Here is a 19,168-nt window from a genome sequence, read left to right on the forward strand (position 1 = left end):
TCTGTTCTGATGCATACACGTGTCTCAGGCTGTGGAAGTAGAAATCAGAGGACGGGCTCATTGCATTACAATGTTGTATTACAATGAGCCTATCCCCCGATTTTTACCTCCATTGATTTACACTGCATCTTAAATGCCACCAGAACAGATGTGTGTGATGTCTGATACAGATCAGGTTATTTTCTAGCTGTCTAAACATGAATTCAGGTTTTGATATAACCTATACTTCACTTTACATGTGACCTGTCTAAAAACTCTGATTGGATGTTTTCAACCAAGGTGATTTCTCCCCCCCCTTCTTTGCAGAGACAGGCTTAGCAAGTTGAGCAAGCTACGTCTGGACAAGAAAGTATAGGAGATCAAGTTCCATCTCCCTGAAGTTGGCCAGTAGCTAAGTTAGCTGACACACAAGTCAGAAACAAGTCTAGGTTATGTTTTCTGGCGTTGTTGCAAAGATTTTATGCCCTATCTACGTAACTGTGGTACAATCATAGGCTGGGTCCAGAATAATGGAATAATGATTTATTAAACAAAAACATTAACACCTTTGTCTTCAGAGCTGTTTTTCTACCTGTTTTTCAGTTTTTTGGTCAGGTCTCCTTGACCAAACTCATTCTTAATTGGACAACAAAATCATCTCTGATTGAAAACACACCCAGTCAGTGATGTTGTACTTCCTGTATGTGTGACATGGCCAGTCTTCCCTGTGAGTTACAGGAAGTCATCACTGGTGTGATCTCAGGTTTCAACCATCTTTGGTGCTAGAGAGCGCCGGTTACCCCGGAGAACGGGGCACGGAGGCCCTTTATCAAGTGTTAGAAACTCAATTCCTCTCCTCCACTCATGTCTTCTCAAAAACCATTGGAAGAGAATATCCATGGAGAGGAGGCTATATCTTCTCTAATGTGTTTCGAGTCGGACATTAGTCGAGGATGGAGGAGAGTCAATTATACAATTTAATTATGTTAAATTATGGTGTTCCACAAGGCTCTGTTTTGGCACCACTACTTTTTCCCCTAGGTAATCTAATCTGTCATCATGGTGTCACCTGAGTATTTAGCAAATCTGATCAACTCCTACTGCACCAACTCACTCACCTCCTCAGATCCAAAGATGCTGGATTGCTTGTCGTTCCCCACTTCAAAAAGAAAACAACTGGAGGCTGCAGGGCCTTTGTTATGGAGCCTGCAGGGCCTTTGTTATGGAGCGCCAGGTCTGTGTCCTAGCCTGCCTGCCTGCCCTTGTGAGGGGGTCGCAGACAGTTACCACGTTCAAGACTAACCTCTAGACCCACCTTTTCACTGCATACGGTTGCCCGTAGCAACCCCCCCTCCCCACTGCCTTTCCCCAAGTCCAGATTATTGTGTACCCATATGCTTTCATTTATGTTGTGTGTTTTGTTCATATGTTTGGTTTTTATATTATCCATAGCGTGTTGAGACTTTGGTGAAAATGCACTTTAAAACTGAATAAATGTGAAACTTGGAGGAGAAATGAGGAATCATGTTTCTAACAGCTGAGAAAGGGCCAGAGAGAACTGAGACAGTCCCATCCTCACCACTGTCATTGACAACAATGGAGGATAGAAATCATTGTACAATGAATCCGGCCTCCGATTTCTACCTCCACCAGCCTCCCCTGGTCGACAACCTCTCGCTCCAACACACACCAACTCATGTTTCATGTTTAGTCTGAAGTACAAAACCGTTGATGCAGAATTTTGACATCTCAGATGTTGCAGGGTAGAGATGGAACGACACTCAAAGTATTGTTAACAATTTTTGTGTTATTATATTGGTCGAGTGGGAAGGCTTCTCCTGATTGGTTGAGGGTTGTGGTTGCTGCTCCAGGATTGGTCAGAAGGTTTCTCCTCTAAGCGGCGCTTGTGATTGGTCAGAAGGTTGCTCTCATGTGGTTCCTGGTGTTCTTGACCTGCAGCTCCAGCTGAGTGATCCTGACCTGAGGACACAGGGAAGGGAACGTCACTCCCCACTGGAGGCTGGTGGAGGTAGAAATCAGAGGATGGGCTCATTGTAATGCATGGAACGGAATGAAGAATGGTAACATTCCTGCGTTCTATACCATCCCTCACCCCGCCCTCCGATTCTGGGTGTTCTATTTCTTGGTGTTCTGTGTTCTATTTCTATATTGTTCAGATTATAAAGCACTTTGTGACAAACGTAAAAGTGCTTTAGTGATCTGTTAAGGACTACAGACGGGACTACAGACGGGACTACAGACGGGACTACAGACGGGACTACAGACCTCTCTCTGGTTCAGTTGTTCTCTCAGTCCCCTGATCTCATCCTGCTGTCTGTAGAACACCTGCAGAAGCTGACACACACACACACACACACACACACACACACACACACACACACACAGTTTACTTTGAATTAGTTGAGCACTTTGTAGCTGTGTTTAGGGCATTTCTATGGTTCTCTCCCTCCCTCCCACCTCTCTCTCCCTCCCTCTCTCTCTCTCTCTCACCTCACTCTCTGTCCGGGGTGGTGGGCACTCAGAGGGTTCACAGCAGTGAGGTGTGTAGGCCCAGTCTGGAGCCTGGGTCTCGTCTGGCTGCCAGCCCGACAGGTCGCTCACCTCCCTGGGGTACTTGGCGTCCTGGTAGGCTAGCTGCTCCTGGAGGAAGGTTAGCTCTGTTGGCCCAGGGCCCGGCCCGGTCTGGAACCGCAGGCTGCTCAGCGAGCGCCCCACCCGCTTCCGAGGGGGCGTCTCTGGGTAGGGGTTGGCTACTCTAGTCCCAGGCTTCAGAGACATCAGCACCGGGCCTGGATAGAATCATGGTTGAGGGTCTGAGAGAGGGGGAAACTGGACCCTATACACTGTGGATACCCATATACTTGGAAGTTACTGAATGTAAACATAACTTTTATCATTTTTGGAGAGAGGCAGTAACGTTTAAATTGCTTTTGTTAATTAACACTATATACAAGTATATTTATTGGCCATGTTGGGGAGAAACTGGGTCCTATTAAGCCTGTTAGTCGGCCATGTTGGCTCCAGCCTCCCTGCTGACTGACCTTTGTTGATCCCTGAGAGCCACTCCTGAGCCGTCATGGCCGCCTGGTTTCCTGCCGTCATGGGGAAGATGTCCTCCTGGAACGTCCCTGACTGCATGTGGACAGTAAAGATCAATAATCTGTGTTATGAGAGGAGTAGCCTACCCTGTACGGTCATGGTCAGGTCCTACCCTGTGGTCCTACCCTGTACGGTCATGGTCATGTCCTAGCCTGTGGTCCTACCCTGTACGGTCATGGTCAGATCCTACCCTGTACGGTCATGGTCAGGTCCTACCCTGTGGTCCTACCCTGTACGGTCATGGTCATGTCCTAGCCTGTGGTCCTACCCTGTACGGTCATGGACAGGTCCTACCCTGTACGGTCATGGTCAGATCCTACCCTGTACGGTCATGGTCATGTCCTACCCTGTGGTCCTACCCTGTACGGTCATGGTCAGGTCCTACCCTGTGGTCCTACCCTGTACGGTCATGGTCAGGTCCTACCCTGTACGGTCATGGTCAGGTCCTACCCTGCGAGGTACGGTCATGGTCAGGTCCTACCCTGCGAGGTACGGTCATGGTCAGGTCCTACCCTGTACGGTCATGGTCAGGTCCTACCCTGTACGGTCATGGTCAGGTCCTACCCTGCGAGGTACGGTCATGGTCAGGTCCTACCCTGCGAGGTACGGTCATGGTCAGGTACGGTCATGGTCAGGTCCTACCCTGCGAAGCACGGTCATGGTCAGGTCCTACCCTGCGAGGTACGGTCATGGTCAGGTCCTACCCTGCGAGGCACGGTCATGGTCAGGTCCTACCCTGTACGGTCATGGTCAGGTCCTACCCTGTACGGTCATGGTCAGGTCCTACCCTGCGAGGCACGGTCATGGTCAGGTCCTACCCTGTACGGTCATGGTCAGGTCCTACCCTGCGAGGTACGGTCATGGTCAGGTCCTACCCTGTACGGTCATGGTCAGGTCCTACCCTGTACGGTCATGGTCAGGTCCTACCCTGCGAGGTACGGTCATGGTCAGGTCCTACCCTGCGAGGTACGGTCATGGTCATGTCCTACCCTGTACGGTCATAGTCAGGTCCTACCCTGCGAGGTACGGTCATGGTCAGGTCCTACCCTGCGAGGCACGGTCATGGTCAGGTCCTACCCTGTACGGTCATGGTCAGGTCCTACCCTGCGAGGCACGGTCATGGTCAGGTCCTACCCTGCGAGGTACGGTCATGGTCAGGTCTTACCCTGCGAGGCACGGTCATGGACAGCGGCTGCACCAGGTCCTTCACCGCCACCAGACGATAGAAGCGGAACACCTCACAGGAACTCACGTCCAGACCTCGCTTCGGCATGACCCCTGGACACACACACACACACACGAGTGAGAGAGAGAGGGGGGGGATAGAGAGAGACAGACAGAGAGAGAGAGAGAGAGAGAGAGGGGGGGGGGGTAGAGAGAGACAGAGAGAGAGAGAGAGAGAGAGAGAGAGGGGGGGGGGATAGAGAGAGACAGAGAGAGAGAGAGAGAGAGAGAGAGAGAGAGAGAGGGAGGGAGGTTTTCACCCAGGCCTTTCTAAGGCAGCAGAGAGAGAGAGAGAGAATGAGAGGAGGAGAGAGAAAGAGAGAGAGGGACAGAGAGAGAGAGTGAGACTGAGAGAAAAAGAGAGAGAGAGGGAGGTTCTTACCCAGGCCCTTCTGAGGCAGTAGAGAGTGGTACTCCATCAGGAACTGGATGTAAGGCTTCTCAGAGCTCAGCTCATAGTACCTGATGTTACCATCACCCTGGGAAGACACACACTGTTACACACACACACACTGTTACACACACACACACGCACGCACGCACGCACGCACGCACGCACGCACTTGATTCCCGCTGGGACCATATATACTGAAATGTATGAACTCACTGCAATGTAAGTCACTTTGGATAAAAGCGTCAGCTACATGGCATGTACAGTTGTGGTCAGAAGTTTACATACACTTGTAAAGAACATGGATGTCATGGCAGTCTTGAGTTTCCAATCATTTCTACAACTCTTATTTTTCTGTGATGGATTGATTGGAGCACATACTTCTTTGTCACAAAAAACATTCATGAAGTTTGGTTCTTTTATGAATTTATTATGGGTCTTCTGAAAATGTGACAAAATCTGCTGGGTCAAAAATATACATATGGCACCTTGAATTATCAATTTTGGTGATGTAGAAAGTTGTGTCAATCAAATTTGCTTTGTGGCATGGCCTCTTAACTTCTTATGAGTGATTATGATTGACTACAGCTGGTGACTTATTTCAGCCCTTTTAAATAGGGCTCATTTGATACACTCATTACACTCAGCCAAAAACGCTACAATGGGAAAGTCTAAGGAGCTCAGCACGGATCTGAAAAAGCGCATCATTGACTTGAACAAGTCAGGAAAGTCACTTGGAGCCATTTCAAAGCAGCTACAGGTCCCAAGATCAACTGTGCAAACAATTGTTTGTAAGTATAAAATGCATGGCACAGTTGTGTCACTGCCACGATCAGGAAGAAAACGCAAGCTATCACCTGCTGCTGAGAGAAAATTGGTCAGGATGGTCAAGAGTCAACCAAGAACCACCAAAAAGCAGGTCTGCCATGAATTAGAAGCTGCTGGAACACAGGTGTCAGTGTCCACAGTGAAGCGTGTTTTACATCGCCAGGGGCTGAGAGGCTGCCATGCAAGAAGGAAGCCATTGCTCCAGAAGCGGCACCTTAAGGCTCGACTGAAGTTTGCTGCTGATCACATGGACAAAGAAAAGGCCTTCTGGAGGAAAGTTCTGTGGTCAGATGAAACAAAAATGTAGCTATTTGGCCACAATGACCAGAAATATGGTTGGAGGAGAGAAGGTGAGGCCTTTCACCCCAAGAACACCATACCTACCGTCAAGCATGGTGGTGGTAGTATTATGCTCTGGGCCTGTTTTGCTGCCAGTGGAACTGGTGCTTTACAGAAAGTAAATGGAATAATGAAGAAGGAGGATTACCTCCAAATTCTTCAGGAAAACCTAAAATTATCAGCCAGAAGGTTGGGTCTTGGACGTAGTTGGGTGTTCCAACAGGACAATGACCCCAAACACACATCAAACGTGGTAAAGGAATGGCTAAATCAGGCTAGAATTAAGGTCTTAGAATGGCCTTCACAAAGTCCTGACTTAAACCCCATCGAGAACATGTGGAGTGTGCTGAAGAAACAAGTCTGTGTCAGAAAGCCAACGAATTTAGTTGAACTGCACCGATTCTGTCAAGAGGAGTGGTCAAAGATTCAACCAGAAGCTTGCTAGAAGCTTGTGGATGGCTACCAAAAGCGTTTAATTGAGGTGAAAATGGCCAAGGGACATTTAACCAAATATTAGCATTGCTGTATGTATATTTTTGACCCAGCAGATTTTGTCACATTTTCAGAAGACCCATAATAAATTCATAAAAGAACCAAACTTCATGAATGTTTTTTGTAACAAAGAAGTATGTGCTCCAATCAATCCATCACAGAAAAATAAGAGTTGTAGAAATGATTGGAAACTCAAGACTGCCATGACATCCATGTTCTTTACAAGTGTATGTATCTGACCACAACTGTGTATATATATATATATATATATATATATATATATATATATATATATATATATATATAATTATATAAATACATAATGGTTGTTTGATAATATACTGATAGATGATTGATAAAGTGATACCAGGTAGAGTGTGTGTGTGTGTGTGTGTGTTACCTTGCCCGCCAGGTAGAGCATATGTGTGTGTGTGTGTGTGTGTGTGTGTGTGTGTGTGTTACCTTGCCCGCCAGGTAGAGCATGTGTGTGTCTGGGTCGTAGAAGGGGAAGAGAACACCTGAGGACCCGTCCAGATCCTCCTCCACCAGAGGCTCAGACAGGTCCTCCTGCACGCACGCACGCACGCACGCACACACACACGCACGCACGCACGCACGCACGCACACACACACACACACACACACGCACACACACACGCACACACGCACACACACACACACACACACACACACGCACACACAAGCACAATTTACAAAGCCGGAGAAACAAATAATCTGTAATATGATTGTTTGTTTGTACACTGGTTCTAACTGGTTCTGGTTGTGACTCACTGGGTCCCAGAGGGCCAGCTGTCTCTGGTTCCAGCAGGAGCTCCCAGTGGACAACAGCATGTTCAGATCCCCCACGAACACCACTTTACTGGCCCTGTGGGACTTACAGCTGGACACCTACACACACACACACACACACACACACACACACACAACACTGTGTAATTATCTCCCCCTCCCAAGGACCTGCCCCCCCCCCCCCCACACACACACACACACACACACACAACACTGTGTAATTATCTCCCCCTCCCAAGGAGCTGCCCCCCCCCCCCCCCACACACACACACAGTCAACACTGTGTAATTATCTCCCCCTCCCAAGGACCTGCCCCCCCCCCCCCACACACACACAGTTAACACTGTGTAATTATCTCCCCCTCCCAAGGAGCTGCCCCCCCACAAAACACACCTGTAGCAGAGCTCCAGAGCGGGGGTCTATCACTCTGACCCTCCTGTCCTTACAGCTGGTGGTGAGGAGGCTTCCGTCCGTGTTGAAGCTCATAGAGAGGACCAGGTCAGGGTGGAGGGAGATGGTCCGCACTGGGGACCTCAACACTGCCCCCTGCTGGGACAGGTCCCACACCAGCACCTGGGAGGAGAGGAGAGGAGAGGGGAGTGGAGGGGAGTGGAGGAGAGGAGAGGAGAGGAGAGGGGAGGAGAGGGGAGGGGAGGAGAGGGGAGGGCAGGGGAGGGGAGGGGAAGGGAGGGGAGGGGGAGAGAGAGTGTTGAAGGTCATAGAGAAGACCAAGTCAGGGTCTGGGACAGGTCCCCCACCAGCACCTGGGACAACACACACACCAATAAGACCCCCGGGGTGTGTGTGTGTATACAGTATGCGTGCGTGCGTGTGTGCGTGCGTGCGTGTGTGTGTGTACGTGCGTGCGTGGATCTATGTGTGTGTGTGTATGTGTGTGTGTGAAGGGTGGAGGGTGTGAAGGAGGGGAGTGACATGGGAGATTTTGGGGAGATTGAACACCAGACGGCAGCGTTCTGGGTGAACTGCAGAGGTCTGATGGTGGAGGCGGGGAGACCGGCCAAGAGTGCGTTGCAGTAGTCGGAGAGATCACAAGTGTCTGGACCAAGTGTTTGGATGTTGTAGAGGAAGAATCCACAAAGAATCTTCTTGGCTGTCTGGGAGGAGGTCCTCTGGTGAGGAATGGACGTATCCTTCTGATGTTGTAGAGGAAGAATCCACAAAGAATCTTCTTGGCTGTCTGGGAGGAGGTCCTCTGGTGAGGAATGGACGTATCCTTCTGATGTTGTAGAGGAAGAAGCGAGTGTGCTGGAGCGTGATGTCGCTGTGATGTCACACAGGATAAGTGGTTGTCAAGGATCACCCCAAGGTTCTTGGCTGTCTGGGAGGAGGTAGAGTTCTCTACTGTGATGGAGAAGTCTTGGAGAGGGCAGGCTTTCCCAGGGAGGAAGAGCAGCTCAGTCTTGGTAAGGTTGAGCTTGAGGTGGTGGGCTGACATCCAAGCAAAAATGTCTGCAAGACACGCAGAGACACGTGTAGCCACCTGTGAGTCAGAAGGGGGGAAAGAGAAAAAGTTGAGTGTCATCTGCATAGCAGTGGTAGGAGAAACCATGTGAGAACCATGTGAGAACCATGTGAAATTACAGAGCCAAGAGATTTGGTATAGAGGGAGAACAGTAGGGACAGAGCTGTCTCAGTAGAGTGCCCAGATTGGTGAGGGTCAAGAGGTTGTTCTGAGGGGAGAAGGGATACCGGTCTGTAGTTATGGACAGCAGACGGGTCAAGAGTTGGTTTCTGTCTTGAAGGCCGCTGGGACAGATCCGGTGGACAGAGAGGAATTGATTAAGGTGGTAAGGAACGGAAGGAGATCTTTGGAGATGAATTGGAGAAAAGGGGAGGGGATAGGATCAAGGGGGCAGGTGTTTGCCCGCTTGGATGTGACCAGTTTTCGAACATCATCAGGGGAGAGGGGGAAAAAGCTGATAAACCAGAGACCGGGTGTAGCACAGTGGGTTTAGGAGGAGAGGTAGCAATGTTGGTGAAAGGTAGAGAGAAGGAGCTGCTAATGTCATCAAAAGTAGGTGACAAAGTCATCCGCAGACAGGGAGGAGGGAGGAGGGGGAGGTGTGTTGAGGAGTGAGGAAAGTGTGGAGAACAGTTTTCTTGGGTCAGAGACAGAGGATTGAATTTTGGAATGGTAGTAAGAAGCTTTAGCAGCTGATGCAGATGAGGTGTAGTTGAGGAGGAGAGAGAGAAGGTTCTAGGTCATCAAAGGAGGCCAGTTTTTCTCCATTTCCTCTCAGCTGCCCGGAGCCCTGTTCTACAAGCCTGCAGGGTTTCAGACAGCCAGGGAGCGCGTGGAGAGGATCGTGCTGGCCTTGAGGTCTGTGGACAGAGAGAGTTGAAGGATGAGGAAAGAGAGGACAGGAGGGTGGAGGAGGCTGCATCAGTGGATAGAAGGGAGAAGGATTCAACAGAGGGTAGGGAGGATAAGAGAGAGTGGAAAGGGAGAGGGTACGCAGGTTGGAGGTGAGAGGATACAGTGTGGGTAGAGACTGACTGGAAGGGGGAGAATTTGAGGGGAAGGGAGACGGATACAAAATGATGATCAGAAACCGGAAGAGGTGTAACAGTGGAAGGGAAGGGTAACAGTGAGGTTGGAGGTATGGGAGGATCTGGTGAAGACAAGGTCGAGCTGATTGCCCGCCTTATGAGTCGGAGGAGAGTGGGACAGGGTAAGGCCGAAGGAGGAGAGAAGGTCAGGTGCAGGTCCAGACGAGTGAAGCTTCTCCGACTGGATGTTGAAGTCTCCCAGTAGTGAGAGCGGTGTGCCGTCCTCAGGGAAGAAGCTGAGAAGGACATCCATCTCATCTAAGAAGTGGCCAAGCTGACCTGGTGGACGATAGATAACGACAATGTGAAGTTTGATAGGAGAGACTTTAAACAAGATTAAACTAATTTACTTAGACTGGAGAACAGGCTTCACCACTCAATCCCAAATGTATTAGTCCTGGTCCAAGGTGAGCAGGAGTTAAAATACCTTGCAGGATAGTGTCAGGCCCTCCCACTGAAACTTCAAACGGATGGCTTTCAATAGAAACTAGGTCCCAGACCTTAAGGCAGGATAGCCACAGCAAAATACAAAAATGTATTAGATCTATGGGTGTGTGTGTGTGTGTGTGTGTAACTCATACCTTATAGTCGTAGGCGGAGCTGAGCAGCAGGTCCCTGGCGGTGGGATGCCACTGGATCAGCCCCACCCTCCTGCTGTGACCTATCAGGGCCTTCCTGGCCACCCTCACATCCTGCTGAACCCCCTGGGAGGGGATGTCCCACACCTTCACCTACACACACACACACACACACGCACACACAGTACATACACACACACAGTACACACACACACACACAGTACACACACACACGCACAGTAAATACACAACATCCAGTATTATTATACATTCTATAACTGTTCTATAAATAAATCTATAAACAGTATTGTTATAGAACTGTAAACAACTTCCAGTATTATACAGTATTATATTCTATAACTGTAAAAATTATAACTAATTAAAAACGTTATTGCATTATTCTAAATGATATTAAAGGTGTCCTCACAGTGCAGTCTTCAGAACAGGAGGCGATGCAGTGATCATCGAATGGGTTCCATCTGACATCCAGAACTGGGCCGCTGTGACCACAGACCCTGGGGTGGTGGGGGTCCACCCTGCCTGTCTGGAGGGAGGGGGGCAGGAGGGAGGGGGGGAGAGGTTAGCACCCTGCCGCTGTGACCACAGACCCTGGGGTGGTGGGGGTCCACCCTGCCTGTCTGGAGGGAGGGGGGCAGGAGGGAGGGGGGGAGAGGTTAGCACCCTGCCGCTGTGACCACAGACCCTGGGGTGGTGGGGGTCCACCCTGCCTGTCTGGAGGGAGGGGGGCAGGAGGGAGGGGGGGAGAGGTTAGCACCCTGCCGCTGTGACCACAGACCCTGGGGTGGTGGGGGTCCACCCTGCCTGTCTGGAGGGAGGGGGGCAGGAGGAGGGGGGCAGGAGGGAGGGGGGGAGAGGTTAGCACCCTGCCGCTGTGACCACAGACCCTGGGGTGGTGGGGGTCCACCCTGCCTGTCTGGAGGGGGGGGGGCAAAGAGAGAGAGAGAGACAGAGACACACACAAACACATTCAGACAATCACACACACACACACACACACACACACACACACACACACACACACAGGAAGTTCCTCCGTACGTACGTGATGGATGGAAAGGACCAGGAAGGCCCCGCCCCCGGCACACTCGGTCACCACGGCAACAAAGCGGGGGTTGACGGAGCAGTAGTGGTTGTCATGGACGCTGCGGGTGACGGGGACACCATGGTAACCGCGGTCCTTAGTGGAGGCCTTCCCAAACACGTGACGGAACTTAGAACTACGGTACGCAGGGTGCCATGACATCTAGATGACGAAGATGAAGGTGGTGGTGATGATGATAATGATGGTGATGATGATGATGATGATGATGATTGTGGTGGTGATGATGATGATGATGGTGATGATGATGATGGTGATGATGATGATGATGATGATTGTGGTGGTGATGATGGTGATGATGGTGATTGTGGTGATGATGATGATGATGATGATGATGATGGTCATGAGAAAGGGAGATGATGTGTGTCTAGCCTTAGTGAATCAGTTATCCTTAGTGAATCAGTTATCCTTAGTGAATCAACTAGCCTTACTGAATCAGTTATCCTTAGTGAATCAGTTATCCTTAGTGAATCAACTAGCCTTAGTGAATCAACTAGCCTTACTGAATCAGTTATCCTTAGTGAATCAGTTATCCTTAGTGAATCAACTAGCCTTAGTGAATCAACTAGCCTTAGTGAATCAGTTATCCTTAGTGAATCAACTAGCCTTACTGAATCAGTTATCCTTAGTGAATCAGTTATCCTTAGTGAATCAACTAGCCTTAGTGAATCAGTTATCCTTAGTGAATCAACTAGCCTTAGTGAATCAGTTATCCTTAGTGAATCAACTAGCCTTAGTGAATCAGCTAGCCTTAGTGAATCAACTAGCCTTAGTGAATCAACTAGCCTTAGTGAATCAGTTAGCCTGAGTGAATCAACTAGCCTTAGTGAATCAACTAGCCTTAGTGAATCAACTAGCCTGAGTGAATCAACTAGCCTTAGTGAATCAGTTAGCCTGAGTGAATCAACTAGCCTTAGTGAATCAGCTAGCCTTAGTGAATCAACTAGCCTTAGTGAATCAACTAGCCTGAGTGAATCAACTAGCCTTAGTGAATCAGCTAGCCTTAGTGAATCAATCTCCGTTTCACACCTCACAGACTTACCTTGAAGACGGTCACACACACCGGACCCCCGGTAGAACGGCCTGAGAGGACACGGACCCCCGGTAGGTGTGTGTGTGTGTGTGTGTGTGTGTGTGTGTGTGTGTGTGTGTGTGTGGGTAGAATGCTGTCAGAGTAGAAGACCTGCGGTAGGTAGAGCAGTCTGAGAGTAGCTGTACATAGACTAACCTACGATGTTGTGGCTGCTCTGGGCTTGATGCAATGTGTGTGTGTGTGTGTGTGTGTGTTGGTGCATGTCTTAAGTCACCAGGTCACCAGGGTATCCGGTGGAGAGACTTTTTGTGCTGGTGCCCATGCATAAATAATGTTGATCTGGGTGCACACACACACACACACACACACACACACACACACACACACACACACACACACACACACACACACACACACACACACACACACACACACACACAGCCGCACACACACACAGCCGCACACACACACAGCCGCACACACACACACACACACACACACACAGCCGCACACACACACACACGCACACACAAACACACAGCCGCACACGCACACACACACACACACACACACACACAGCCCAGAACAGCCACAAACCATGTGTGTGTGTGTGTGTGTGTGTGTCTGCGTCTGTGTCTGTGTGTATATGTGTGTGCGTGTGTGTGTGTGCACATCTAGGTGTGTGTGTGTGTGTGTGTGTGTGTGCGCATTTAGGTGTGTGTGTGCGTCTAGGTGTGTGTGTGTGTGTGTGTGTGTGTGTGTGTGCCAGGCGGGCGAGGCAGGTTCTGGATCACAGCTCCCTTTGAGGGGAGGAGATGGAGCGTTGAGGGGAGTCAGATGAAGGCTTCCTCTGAGATCTCTGTGTTCTCCCCGTGGCTCAGCTTAACCAGAGCCCTGGCAGCTCCTGAACACCACCACAGACCAGGGGAGGCTGCTGGAGGTACAAATTGGAGGACGGGCTCATCATAATGCATGAGGAATGGTCTCAAACACGTCTGTCTTTCTTTCTCTCTCTCTCTCTCTCTCTTTCTTTCTTTCTTTCTTTTTCAGAGGACGGGCTCAGTGTAAGGAATGGTATCAAACATGTGGGTCCTCATTCTTTTCCATGCATTACAATGATACGTCCTCCGATGTCTACCTCCACCAGCCTCCCCTGGTGTAGAGGCCCGTCTACCTCCACCAGCCTCCCCTGGTGTAGAGGCCCATCTACCTCCCCCAGCCTCCCCTGGAGTGGAGGCCCATCAGAAGTGGAGCAGAATGCACAGACACATCACTCCACAGCAGGATGGATGGTCCATGTGTGATTTAATTTCATAACAACAGTCACATGGTCACATCCCAGCCTATTAAAACACAGAGTGCCACAGAGGCCTAAAATCAACATCACATAAGCAAAGAGAGAGAACCGTCGAACAGTAAACAGAGCACCATGTGGTCCGGCCCAGCGGAGGCTGGTGGAGGTAGGAATTGGAGGACGGGCTCATCGTAATCCATGGAATGGATTCAGGAATTATTCCTCATCCCATCCCATGCATTACAATGAGCCCGTCCTCCGATTTCTACCTCCTCCAGCCTCCCCTGGTCTGGTACAGGCCACAGTACCTCATCATACATGACCATGTGACTGTTCAGGCCACAGTGGGTCTGACCATGTGACTTCTCCTCGTCCAGATCACGTATGAGATGACGAATGAACCCGTGTCTGTGTGAATGGCTTTCTTTAGTTCAGTTCGGTTGTCCATTTTGAGTGGATCCCAGGATCTGATGGGTGGATCTGATTGGTCGGTGGATGTGTGGACCTGGGGTATCTGATTGGTCAGTTGAGGAGTTCAGCAGAAAGAGGCTTCCCCCTCCAGAGCACCGGAGATAATCTCACACAGCTGAGAGAAGGACGGCCTCTCCTCTGGTCTCTGGAGGGAAGGAGGGAGGGAGGGAGGGAGAGAGAGAGAGAGAGAGGGGGGGGGAGAAAGAAAGAGAGATAGAGATGGATTAGCATTGAGGGTTCACAGATTCAGTTAGCCACGTCCAGAGAATACCTCCACCAGCCTCCATACCTCCACCAGCCTCCACCAGGGGAGGCTGGTGGAGGTAGAAATCGGAGGATGGCTCATCCCAGGTAAGTGCTATGCGGGAGGCTTGGGAAGGCCAGACTCTATCAGCTGAGGTCAACGTTTATTTATCATTATATTGGATAGAAGGATACAAGGATCTATCAGCTCAGGCAGTGTATTCACCATTATATTGGATATGTATATTTTAGGATACAATGGAAGTCAATGTTTGGGGCAGAGAATGGAATAGAACATCATAAAGATGATAGAAACAATAACAATAATATAGGAGAATAGAATAGAGAATAGAGCCCACTGATGAATAGAGAATAGAGAATAGAGCCCACTGATGAATAGAGAATAGAGCCCACTGATGAATAGAGAATAGAGAATAGAGCCCACTGATGAATAGAGAATAGAGCCCACTGATGAATAGAGAATAGAGCCCACTGATGAATAGAGAATAGAGAATAGAGCCCACTGATGAATAGAGAATAGAGCCCACTGATGAATAGAGAATAGAGCCCACTGATGAATAGGAGAATAGAGAATAGAGCCCACTGATGAATAGAGAATAGAGCCCACTGGAGAATAGAGAATAGAGCCCACTGATGAATAGAGAATAGAGCCCACTGATGAATAGGAGAATAGAGAATAGAGCCCACTGATGAATAGAGAATAGAGCCCACTGATGAATAGAGAATAGAGCCCACTGATGAATAGGAGAATAGAGCCCACTGATGAATAGAGAATAGAGAATAGAGCCCACTGATGAATAGGAGAATAGAGCCCACTGATGAATAGAGAATAGAGAATAGAGCCCACTGATGAATAGGAGAATAGAGCCCACTGATGAATAGAGAATAGAGAATAGAGCCCACTGGAGAATAGAGAATAGAGCCCACTGATGAATAGGAGAATAGAGCCCACTGATGAATAGGAGAATAGAGCCCACTGATGAATAGAGAATAGAGAATAGAGCCCACTGATGAATAGAGAATAGAGCCCACTGATGAATAGGAGAATAGAGCCCACTGATGAATAGAGAATAGAGCCCACTGATGAATAGAGAATAGAGCCCACTGATGAATAGGAGAATAGAGCCCACTGATGAATAGAGAATAGAGAATAGAGCCCACTGATGAATAGAGAATAGAGCCCACTGATGAATAGGAGAATAGAGAATAGAGCCCACTGATGAATAGAGAATAGAGCCCACTGATGAATAGGAGAATAGAGCCCACTGATGAATAGAGAATAGAGAATAGAGCCCACTGATGAATAGGAGAATAGAGCCCACTGATGAATAGAGAATAGAGCCCACTGATGAATAGAGAATAGAGCCCACTGATGAATAGGAGAATAGAGCCCACTGATGAATAGAGAATAGAGAATAGAGCCCACTGATGAATAGGAGAATAGAGAATAGAGCCCACTGGAGAATAGAGAATAGAGCCCACTGATGAATAGAGAATAGAGCCCACTGATGCTGAGATTAGGGTTTAAGGTAGGGTTAAGGTTAAAGTTAGGGTTTAAGGTAGGGTTAAGGTTAAAGTTAGGCTTTAAGGCAGGGTTAAGGTTAAAGTTAGGGTTTAAGGTAGGGTTAAGGTTAAAGTTAGGCTTTAAGGCAGGGTTAAGGTTAAAGTTAGGGTTTAAGGTAGGGTTAAGGTTAAAGTTAGGGTTTAAGGTAGGGTTAGGGTTAGGGTTTAAGGTAGGTTTAAGGTTAAAGTTGGGGTTTAAGGTAGGGTTAGGGTTAGGGTTAGGCTTTAAGGTAGGGTTAAGGTTAAAGTTAGGGTTTAAGGTAGGGTTAGGGTTAAAGTTAGGGTTTAAGGTAGGGTTAAGGTTAAAGTTAGGCTTTAAGGCAGGGTTAAGGTTAAAGTTAGGGTTTAAGGTAGGGTTAAGGTTAAAGTTAGGCTTTAAGGCAGGGTTAAGGTTAAAGTTAGGGTTTAAGGCAAGGTTAGGGTTAAAGTTAGTGTTTAAAGCAGGGTTAGAGTTAGGGTTTAAGGTAGGGTTAGGGTTAAAGTTAGGCTTTAAGGTAGGGTTAAGGTTAAAGTTAGGGTTTAAGGTAGGGTTAGGGTTAAAGTTAGGCTTTAAGGCAGGGTTAGGGTTAGGTTTAGGGTTTAAGGTATGGTTAGGGTTAAAGTTAGGGTTTAAGGCAGGGTTAGGGTTAAAGTTAGGGTTTAAGGCGGGTTAGGGTTAAAGTTAGGGTTTAAGGTAGTGTTAGGGTTTGGGTTAGGTTTAGGGTTTAAGGTAGGGTTAAGGTTAAAGTTAGGTTTCAAGGTAGGGTTAAGATTAAAGTTAGGGTTTAAGGTAGGGTTGCCCCAAGGATCCCACTTAGCATCCGCCCAGCACACACACAACTGGACAGGAAACAGGAAGTGTGTTACCTCGTGCCAGCAGAGCTGCATAATGTGATAGATGGTGGGCGTGGCCTTCTTGGGGCGGTAGAGGCGGTGGCCCTGGGTCACCATCATCACCACCTCATGGTTCGGGTTCTGCTCAAACGGCATCTTCCCCTCCGTAAACACTTCCCACATCAACACACCTGGAGTACACACACACACACACATCAATACACTTGCAACACACACACACACACACCTGCAACACACACACACACACACACATCAATACACCTGCAACACACACACACACATCAATACACCTGCAACACCCCCCCCCCCCCCCCCCCCCCTACCAAAGGACCAGACGTCAGACTTGCTGCTGTATCTGCAGAAGTTGAAGACCTCGGGAGGAGACCATTTGACGGGGAACTTGGCCCCTGAGGAGCTGGTGTACTGGTCATCCAGGACGTACCTGGGGTCAGAGGGCAGGGGGCAGGGGTCACACCACAGGACAAAGTTCTAGATGGTGTGTTGTTGTGTTGTGTTCTTGGTGTGTTGTTGTGTTGTGTTCTAGGTGGTGTGTTGTTGTGTTGTGTTCTAGGTGTGTTGTTGTGTTGTGTTCTAGATGGTGTGTTGTGTTGTGTTCTAGGTGTGTTGTTGTGTTGTGTTCTAGATGGTGTGTTGTGTTGTGTTCTAGGTGTGTTGTTGTGTTGTGTTCTACGTGTGTTGTTGTGTTGTGTTCTTGGTGTGTTGTTGTGTTGTGTTCTACGTGTGTTGTTGTGTTGTGTTCTAAATGGTGTGTTGTGTTATGTTCTAGATGGTGTGTTGTGTTCTTGGTGTGTTGTTGTGTTGTGTTCTAGGTGGTGTGTTGTGTTCTTGGTGTGTTGTTGTGTTGTGTTCTAGATGGTGTGTTGTGTTGTGTTCTAGATGGTGTGTTGTTGTGTTGTGTTCTACGTGTGTTGTTGTGTTGTGTTCTAGATGGTGTGTTGTTGTGTTGTGTTCTAAATGGTGTGTTGTGTTCTTGGTGTGTTGTGTTGTGTTCTAGATGGTGTGTTGTGTTCTTGGTGTGTTGTTGTGTTGTGTTCTAGATGTTGTGTTGTGTTCTAGATGGTGTGTTGTGTTGTGTTCTAGATGGTGTGTTGTGTTCTTGGTGTGTTGTTGTGTTGTGTTCTAGATGGTGTGTTGTGTTGTGTTCTAGATGGTGTGTTGTGTTCTTGGTGTGTTGTTGTGTTGTGTTCTAGATGGTGTGTTGTGTTCTAGATGGTGTGTTGTGTTGTGTTCTAGATGGTGTGTTGTTGTGTTGTGTTCTTTGTGTGTTGTTGTGTTGTGTTCTAGATGGTGTGTTGTGTTCTAGATGGTGTGTTGTGTTGTGTTCTACAGTGTTCTACAGTGTTCTATGTGGTGTTGTGTTCTACAGTGTTCTACAGTGTTCTATGTGGTGTTGTGTTCTACAGTGTTCTACAGTGTTCTACAGTGTTCTATGTGGTGTTGTGTTCCATACCTGGCCATTCCAAAGTCTGACACCTTCACCACCAGGGCAGCATTCACTAGACAGTTCCTCGCTGCCTGGGGACACAGGTAGACTGAATTGATTGGCAGAACCTGGCTGACAGACTCACCAGGTCTATCCTGATTGGCTGACAGACTCACCAGGTCTACTGTGATTGGCTGACAGACTCACCAGGTCTATCCTGATTGGCTGACAGACTCACCAGGTCTACTGTGATTGGCTGACAGACTCACCAGGTCTCTGTGGATGAAGCCGTGGGCCTCCAGGTGCTCCATGCCCTGGCTGACGTCCTGACAGATGCTGAGCGAGGACCCCGGGCTGAGGCTGCCCCGCTGCTGCCTGACGTAGTTCAGCAGACAGCCCAGCTCCATGAACTCTGTCACGATGTAGATGGGCCGCTGGTGGGTACACACACCATACAGCTGCACCAGCTTAGGGTGGGACAGCCTCCTGCCAACACACACACACACACACACACACACACACACACACACACACACACACACACACACACACACACACACACACACACACACTGTCAATACACTGTCAACACACACACACACACACTGTCAATACACTGTCAACACACACACACACACACACACACACACACACACACCATCAATACACTGTCAACACACACACACACACACACACACACACACTGTCAATACACTGTCAACACACACACACACACACCGTCAATACACTGTCAACACACACACACTGTCAACACACACACACAGTCAATACACTGTCAACACACACACAAGC

General features: G+C 48.8%; 2 protein-coding genes across 2 annotated transcripts; both read right to left on the reverse strand.

Moving 5' to 3' along the window:
• Nucleotides 1–53: 53 nt before the first annotated feature.
• Nucleotides 54–11,596, reverse strand: LOC310803668 (coronin-2A-like; the record flags this gene model as incomplete). The annotated part of the gene is made up of 12 exons (XM_083668521.1): nucleotides 54–1,959; nucleotides 2,266–2,334; nucleotides 2,491–2,789; nucleotides 3,042–3,132; nucleotides 4,265–4,377; nucleotides 4,706–4,802; nucleotides 6,836–6,940; nucleotides 7,166–7,282; nucleotides 7,577–7,756; nucleotides 10,336–10,485; nucleotides 10,760–10,876; nucleotides 11,396–11,596. 12 exons carry the CDS (start codon nucleotides 11,594–11,596, stop codon nucleotides 1,894–1,896), a joined length of 1,605 nt encoding a protein of 534 aa, XP_083524647.1. The 3' UTR covers nucleotides 54–1,893.
• Nucleotides 11,597–14,011: 2,415 nt separating this feature from the next.
• On the reverse strand, nucleotides 14,012–18,860 carry LOC310803727 (tyrosine-protein kinase Tec-like). The gene is made up of 5 exons (XM_083668584.1): nucleotides 18,625–18,860; nucleotides 18,383–18,447; nucleotides 17,235–17,353; nucleotides 16,924–17,081; nucleotides 14,012–14,395 (listed from the first exon to the last, which is right to left on the reverse strand). Exons 1-5 carry the CDS (start codon nucleotides 18,760–18,762, stop codon nucleotides 14,315–14,317), a joined length of 561 nt encoding a protein of 186 aa, XP_083524710.1. The 5' UTR covers nucleotides 18,763–18,860; the 3' UTR covers nucleotides 14,012–14,314.
• Between the last annotated feature and the right edge of the window lie 308 nt (nucleotides 18,861–19,168).

Source organism: Argentina silus (genome assembly GCF_951799395.1).
Source record: "Argentina silus genome assembly, chromosome: 1".
NCBI lineage: Eukaryota > Metazoa > Chordata > Actinopteri > Argentiniformes > Argentinidae > Argentina > Argentina silus.

Excerpts from the sequence above, each read along its gene's own strand:
- LOC310803727 (XM_083668584.1), bottom strand. The coding sequence starts at position 18,762 with ATGGAGCTGGGCTGTCTGCTGAACTACGTCAGGCAGCAGCGGGGCAGC. Across the intron at positions 18,448-18,624 it reads GCTTCATCCACAGAGACCTG|GCAGCGAGGAACTGTCTAGT; the intron begins GTGAGTCTGTCA and ends CTGTGTCCCCAG. Across the intron at positions 14,396-16,923 it reads TGCAGCTCTGCTGGCACGAG|AGACCAGAGGAGAGGCCGTC; the intron begins GTAACACACTTC and ends CCTTCCCTCCAG.